At 45.7% G+C, this 7,533-nt stretch overlaps 1 protein-coding gene across 1 annotated transcript; it reads right to left on the reverse strand.

The window, feature by feature from the left end:
- Positions 1–1,174: 1,174 nt before the first annotated feature.
- On the reverse strand, positions 1,175–4,867 carry hoxb2a (homeobox B2a). The gene is made up of 2 exons (XM_073493606.1): positions 4,235–4,867; positions 1,175–2,715 (listed from the first exon to the last, which is right to left on the reverse strand). Exons 1-2 carry the CDS (start codon positions 4,716–4,718, stop codon positions 1,862–1,864), a joined length of 1,338 nt encoding a protein of 445 aa, XP_073349707.1. The 5' UTR covers positions 4,719–4,867; the 3' UTR covers positions 1,175–1,861.
- Between the last annotated feature and the right edge of the window lie 2,666 nt (positions 4,868–7,533).

A 7,533-nucleotide genomic window follows, 5' to 3' on the forward strand; every position in this document is an offset into this window, starting at 1 on the left:
TGAATCTGTAGCTTAAAAAACAAGTCATTTGTTTGACTATTAGAGGCACACACACATTTCCCTCCCTCCCTCCCTCCCTCTCTCGCACACACACACACACACACACACACACACACACACACACACACACACACACCATGCCTGTCACAGTGAGCCAGTCATCCTGTAATGGCTGCCACTGCTCATTGTTCACATCCTGCTTTGTCTTCAGCGCCATTTTGACTCTGCGGGAGGAGGAGCAGTTAGCATCATATCCACACACTCTAATGGCTGGCAGCTAGCCATGCTAGTCTCCTTCACATTCAGACTGCTAGCTTAATAAAGGGAGAAAAAAATCGCCACACCGGGCTCCAGTTAACGCCTCTGCCATCACACTACAAGGAGGGTGAGCTCAGCTGCACTGTGGTGAGCTCCAGGTCTCACACTGTCAGTAACAGGCTTCATTGTTGCTCTGCTTATTCTCACATGGTGGAAGCTACTGCTGGTGGAGGGCCTTTCTATGCTAACCATTAGCTCTTACTCAGAGGCTAGAGGGCTAGCCATGCTAAGCTAACGTGTGAAACAACATCCTGCCTTGGCCTCCTCTTTTTTATCTGCTCTGGAAAATATCACAGTCGTTCTCAAACTCATTTCTTCAGAGGTTATCTCTGTGTAAACACAGGAGTTCAGCCATACTGGGCCATTCCAGGCTATTTCAGGCTATATATGCTAGTTTAGGTTGTCAAGTGTGGGAAAACAGATGGAGCTGTGCAAATACACAACTGTGCGAACTAGCAGAACTGAATATATATTAGCAAATGAAAATATTGTAAAATGACAAATATTTTATTATAACGACAAAATTCTATTTTAGTTATAATAAAACAAACAAACCTGGAAATGAAAGTATAGGCTCAGTGTTAATTGTAATGTATAAATGTAGACTGTTGATATAAATGAATGTAATGTAATGATACTATAAATTAAACAAATTAAAAATATAATTATTACAGGTAACAGCAGATAATTATAAAAATGATAATAGGTCCATTAATAAGCTTTATTGTGGGATATTTAAAATTGCACTGTATTATTAGTGCAGCCTACATATGTGTTAATGTCATTGTTAAATAGGTAGGCCTGTTCAACACTTAATTCATATAGGCTGTAAAACAAAACGACAGGGGCCACATCGTAAATGTTTGTCTGTTTTTTATTATTATTATTCCACTATGAAAATATATGTACAATAAATAATTTGGATTTTCACTATTAAAGAATCTCAATAAATAAACTAGGGTCTAAAACTCGGGTCATCAGCAGGGCTTCTCTCTCGCCTGGTCTCGTTCAAAGAGAGAATGAATTCATCCTTCACTTTAGATTTTTCTAAGAGCAGTCCAGCTTTCTGCGCCTAGACTCCGTGAACAGTTCCTGAGAAGTTATTTAAGGATCCATGAAGCTGCACCAGAATAAGGAAACAAATCCAGGCGTAGGGTTCATATTTTTAACAAAAAAAAAAATCAAAAACAAGAAAGGCAATAAATACCTGAAATTTGGAAAAGAGGAGAGAAACAAATCCACAACGTTTCCATCGTGGAAAAAAAATCCTTTCCATGTTTAAAATAAAAAAAAAAGTCAAATTAACTGCATCTCTCTTAAACTACATCATAGCCGCAAAGTAAAACCAGCAAGAAGACGAAAAAATATATTTAAAAACGAACATAATTTTCATTCAGAAATGTTTCAGGAATGTTGCCGAGAAGCTTGTCGGAGTCCTCGCCGAGTGCCGTCTCCTCCGCTCGATTGTTCCTCCACACACAGGCCGTGCGTCCGTGCGCTCCTTCACTTGGTTTCACGGTTTCATATATAAAAGCAGCCGGCCTCAGAAGTTGAGGTGCTGCAGGTCTATGGTGCACAGTGTGCTTGTGAAAAGGTCGAAGTCCTCCTCCGAGAAATCCACCGGACTGTCCAGGGAGCTCTGCAGGCTGGGTGACAGGCAGGCATCCCCGGCAAAGAAGGCCAGGTCGGGGAGCGTGGATGATGCTAAAGATGCGGCTGGAGGAGCCGAGGAGGAGGTGGAGGTGATGGAGGAGTCCCGCTGCTCAGAGAATGACGGATCGGGCGCTGCTACTGCAGGCCCGGGCTCGAGCTGCATCAGGCCCGGGTTGTCAGCGGAGTTCGTGGCGGTGAACGCCGGCGGTGAGTGGTGAGTCGCCGTACCGTCAGAGGAGCCAGATGCGCCTGGCAGCGGTGGGCGTTCGGGGCGGCTCAAACGGCCTCCCTCCTCCGGCGTGGGCTGTGCATTGTCCCCGCTGTCATTAGCGTAGGTGGTGGGAGCAGCGGCCGAAGACGGATTGCCGCTCCCCGACTCGCTCTCCGACGTAGCCTCCCCCGTGCCAGATGCTTCCAGTGGCTGGCTTGAATACGGGGATGAGGCATCGGCGCCTTCGAGCGGCTCGAAACCGCCCGGGTCGCTGGATTCATGGCCACCTCCACCACCTCCGTCCCGGTGGTGCGTCGTCTGGCGCTTGTGTTTCATCCGCCGGTTCTGGAACCAAACTTTGACCTGCCGCTCGGTCAGATCCAAAAGGGCCGCGATCTCCACCCTCCTTGGCCGGCATAGGTACTTGTTGAAGTGGAACTCCTTCTCCAGCTCCAGGAGCTGTGTGTTGGTGTAGGCGGTGCGCAGCCGACGGGACCCGGCTCCTCCACCGTCCAGACTCGCCTGGCTCGGGTCTTCGGGGACACAAAGACACATAAAGGAGGGAGACAGAGAGAAATTATGAGGAGGATTTATTGTGCAAAAAATCTTTTTCAAGCTATTCTCATTTTTATTGTAATTTTATATTTCGTTTAAACTTCAAATTATAATCTACTTCATGGGAGCCCTGTAAAACCTCTGCAGTTTTATTGCGCGCACGATTTCAAGCCAAGAAAAAAGCTGCTTCTGCACCGAGCAGAAATCCCCTCGGCTCTTCTGTCTGTAATAAAACAGTAATAAAACACAAAAAGTCTCATAAAAAATACTCCTTCCAATTACAGTAGCAGCTAAAGCCATAACTGTGAGAGTGGAGCAATTTGGTGGTGGTAAAAATAATAATAATAAAAAAAGAGAAAGAAAACGCAGATAAAGACAGATGATCGTAATGTCTCTTCTGTAAGCCTGGAGTGCAGCGAGCCTGCTGTGAGAGGCTGCAGCGTGTGATCAGAGATGCAAAGAGAGCAAAATAAATATATCACGGGATAGGGAGGAAATGTGCAGGGAAATGTGGGAATGTCGATGTGAAGCGAACATGGCGGTATCTGTCAGAAACATAACCAAACCTCTGGATGGCTCTATGAATGAGACCAGAGAAGGAGAGGAACTGGGGGGACGAGAAAACAAGAATTTCCATTAAAATAGAGCGAGAGAAATAAGAGGACAAAGACAATGCAGTGATTGTTATGGAGGTCAGTGTAAAGACAGAAATGACCTAAACCCGAGAAAATGAGATTGTGTGCAGTGTGGCTGCTGTGTGGATGTAGCTTATACACCACAACCCCCACCCTGACATATTTTGCTCGGTCGCTTTGCCTCGCCATTATATTTCCTGCCTCCATCCAATATGGCTACCATCTCAGTTGTGTTGTGAATTTATAATACTAGAGTGATGGTGGTGGTGGTGCTGCTGCTATCAAATCACACCACCCAATGAACAGGAGGCTGCAGCAGCAACCACCTGCAGGGTGGATAAAGACTAAAAAAAACCTCTGCGCTCTTTAGCGCAATATTACTATAGGTTATGGACAGGATGCATTTTGAAAATGTAAGCTACAGATGATACAGGGGATGCTGGAGTGAAAAGCTTTGCACTCAGTGTTCGGATCATTTTCTACATATTGATTGTTGGAATGACAGAGGTGATGTGTGTGAGATGGTGATGGGCTCAGATTTAAATGCATGATGATGAGAGAGTGTGCAAAGCACTGCAGCATAATGCAGTGGTCTAGATATGGCTTCCCTGTTGACACAGCATCACAGCACTGCACAATACACACACACACACACACACACACACACACACACACACACACACACACACACACATAATACACTGAAGCAGAAATGTCATCTAACCACATTCATGCTGTGTGCGGGTTATTTCAGAAATGAAATGAAGATGCAGACAGAGAAATGAAAGCACAGCTGTACTCCCCTCACACTCCCACCACACACACTTCCACACACTGGCTCCCGCATCCCCAGCATACCGACCTGTGGGCGACTCGATGCCCGTCGAAGCGTACCCGGAGGCGGTCGGCGACGGGGAGGACGAGGCAGGGGGGATGATGGATCCACCACCGCTGGAGCTGCTCCCAGGCTTGGGGCACTTCTTTGATGACTTCTTCTCCTTCATCCAGGGGAACTCGTGGGCCAGGGGACCGGTCGGGGTTGCCGTTGCCGGGGCAGGGGCCTGCCCGGGCGGACAAGGCTGCTGGGCGGCTCGGTGGTGCGTCTGGAGGCCATTAGTGGCGGAGGTTCTCCGGTTCTGCTGGCTCCTAGCAGTCGGTCTCGGCTGGCTGGCTGTGCAGGGGCTGAGGCTGGGGATGGTGTGCTCGAAGGGAGGCGGAATTACTGTCGACTCCTTGATTGATGAAGTTTGAAATGACTCCAGGACGGCGGGGAAGGACGTCAGGCACTCTGCTAGGGACGGCTGGCTGTTTATAAAACCGATCTCCCTCTCAAATTCAAAATTCATAGCTCCCTCACACCGGTTTCAGCCTCAAACGGCGAGACCCCCCGAACAATCCCTTCCCAAAATAAAAAAAAACAAAACACATGCACGCACACGCGCACGTCCGCACACGCACACAACACAATATGGCTGCTTAAAAAAATAAAACGAAAAGAAAAAACGCACGAGCATGTAGGCTCCCGACCGCAATGGCGTGAATGCGGTGGCTATATAATAATTGTGTATATTGGTGATATTACTAGCGTATGGGGACCTGGGTAGGCTAAACTGAAGAACTATGGGGCGAAATTGCAGCCAATTCCTGGTCATGTGACCCAAAACAGCCAATCGGGGGGGCGGGCCTGGCGGCGGCGATGGCTGTGGGAAGCAGCATTATTATTTGTCCACCAAATGCTGTGGCAAAGAGGGGCTATATCACAGGATAGCTGCTATTGTTTTGTCCTACCGGGGGGTAAATTCAGCGGGGAAAAAAACGGGAAGGCGGCCGGTCACCATGTGCGCCGTGTGGGCGGCGGGTCGGCGCATCTCAGCCCGGTGTTACGCACGAACAATAGAGCATCTCGGGCATTTTTTCGGTCCTCTGGGTGATGTAATGACGGTTAACATTGGGTGAACGGAGCTGGCCGGTTACAATATGGCTCCTCCAGAAGAAAAAAAAAACTGTGTTTACAGCACTCAGCTCATTAATCTTATAAAGTGTGACAGAGGCTGAAAATCCCCAACTTAGACATAGCAGACTTGGAGAGGGTTTTAGATGGCACAGCAGCTCAGGATGAGAGGATGATGAAGATTTCTACTCAGCTGTAGTGAAGATGAAGCACACTGGCTTGTGACAGAGCAGAGACAGAAACTTAGATTTAACTGTGAGGAGAGGCAGAGAGGGAGCCTGTTGGTGTGTAAGTGTACAATTTTTTGAATTTAACTTCTTCATGTAATTGGGATTCTGCTGTTTTTCTAAATAGCCGTCCTCTCCTGTCCTGTGCGTATGTGTGTGTTTGCGAGATAGATAGAAGCCTAAATAGCTGCTGTCTAAAAATAATCTCACTAAAATAGTCTCCTCACACAGGCTCCAAAAATTCTTCTAGCAAAGCTGCCATGGCTCTCTCACTCTGTCTCTACAGGATGATGTGTGTGTGTGTGTGTGTGTTAAAATGTTCGGTGTGTTTACGCAGAGAGAGAGAGAGAGAGAGAGACGGAGAGAGAGAGTTCACAGCGAGGTCGCTCAGTAAAACTAGGAAAAGGAGGGGAGAACGCAGGAGTTCTGTTCCCGTTAATACTAAAAATAATAATACAGCAGCAGTAATGTGACTGCTAATAGTTAGTGAGAGTGTGCTGAGTGGCCGTCAGACTCAACAGGGCGCACATGTAGATTTTTATAAAGATCAGGAAGGAGTTTAGCAGAGGATATTTTGGGGAGGGCCCGAGGAGCCCCGGGTGGAAAAAAAGGCAGTGCGGTGATCAATCTTTCTCTTCCTGCAAAGAGCCTGACAGCAGCCCCTCTCTCTCCCTAAATAACAAGAAAACCTCCAGTCTTACTCTCTCTCTCCCTCTCTCCTTCTAGGCCCGTTATTGGTTTTATTTTTATATGTAGCTTTACGCGCAGCAAATACGCGCAAATTACGCAGAATTATTTTTATCAGAACGACTCAGATACGAGGGCTCAATGGATATAAACTATTTGGCTCGCAACCCCCGTCTCCCTCTCTTTCCCATGCCATTTGGCTTCGCCCCCTGGCTCTGAAAAAGAGGCAGAAATGTGCGTGGGAGTGAGGGGCCATTGAGCGCAGTAGAAAGCGCAGGCAGTGAGTAGGCCGAGGCTGCATTAAAAAACACACCACACACACCAAGTCCAAACACAGAAGACACAAACTGCTGACTGAGCTCCAACATCACAATAAGCTGCTGTCTATTCTTCCTATCATTTTTACTATTTTCACAATTCATTGGAAATATTTTTTTGGTAAAATTCTGACAGTTCATTGGGAGTTTTGGAGGCGAACAGGAGTTGTTTTTTAAATGCTTGTCGTCACATGGGAAGCGTGGACGGAAAAAGAGGATTTGTAACTTTTATTTTCATTTATTGTATCTATCCTGATTTTATTTTATTTTAAATCATTTTATCGTATTTATTTAACAGTCTGTTCTTTTGTTTTGGGGGGTTAATGACAAAAAAGTAGGGTAAACAGCTGCCTTTCTCTTCCAGTAAAACGCCTTCGTTACAATTCTGTCCAATTTAAAATGTCATTACAAGTTATCATTATTTGAGAATTTTGATTGGTCCAAGACCTGTTTCCACTTAAAAAAAAAGTTTACACTAGTTCATGAATTGTTATCCATCGTTCTGTTAAATCTGCTGAGCAAAATGACCAGGATTTTTCTGCTACTACGATTATTATTATTATTATTATTATTATTATTATTATTATTATTATTATTATCATTATCATTATCATTATTGTTGTTCAAATTTATAGCTACTGCATCATAAGACAAGACATATGTGCACATCTGTCCTGCCTAATATATCCAGATATTATCACCTTATTAAATTGTTGCCGTGATAATTTTTGAGCTCTTCGTTCCATGTGCAGGCTGTAGCGTGTCCTACTGTAGAACTGTACTGTTTTTAACCGTGACTGCGTTCCTGAAGCCGAGCCGAGCTCTACGTCTGTTTTTATGAGGCAATAAATTAGATCCAATCTCTGCTTATTGGTGTTTTTATTGTCTGTTAGTCCAACGGAGATGTAAAGGGAAGTACGGCCATTATTTATGGGAACCTGATTTATGTCCCAAGTTTTTATGCTGCTCTCAGGCCTCT

The sequence above is a fragment of the Pagrus major genome, chromosome 23, assembly GCF_040436345.1.
Source record: "Pagrus major chromosome 23, Pma_NU_1.0".
NCBI classification, from domain to species: Eukaryota; Metazoa; Chordata; class Actinopteri; order Spariformes; family Sparidae; genus Pagrus; species Pagrus major.

Excerpts from the sequence above, each read along its gene's own strand:
- hoxb2a (XM_073493606.1), bottom strand. The coding sequence starts at position 4,718 with ATGAATTTTGAATTTGAGAGGGAGATCGGTTTTATAAACAGCCAGCCG. Across the intron at positions 2,716-4,234 it reads GGGCATCGAGTCGCCCACAG|ACCCGAGCCAGGCGAGTCTG; the intron begins GTCGGTATGCTG and ends GTGTCCCCGAAG.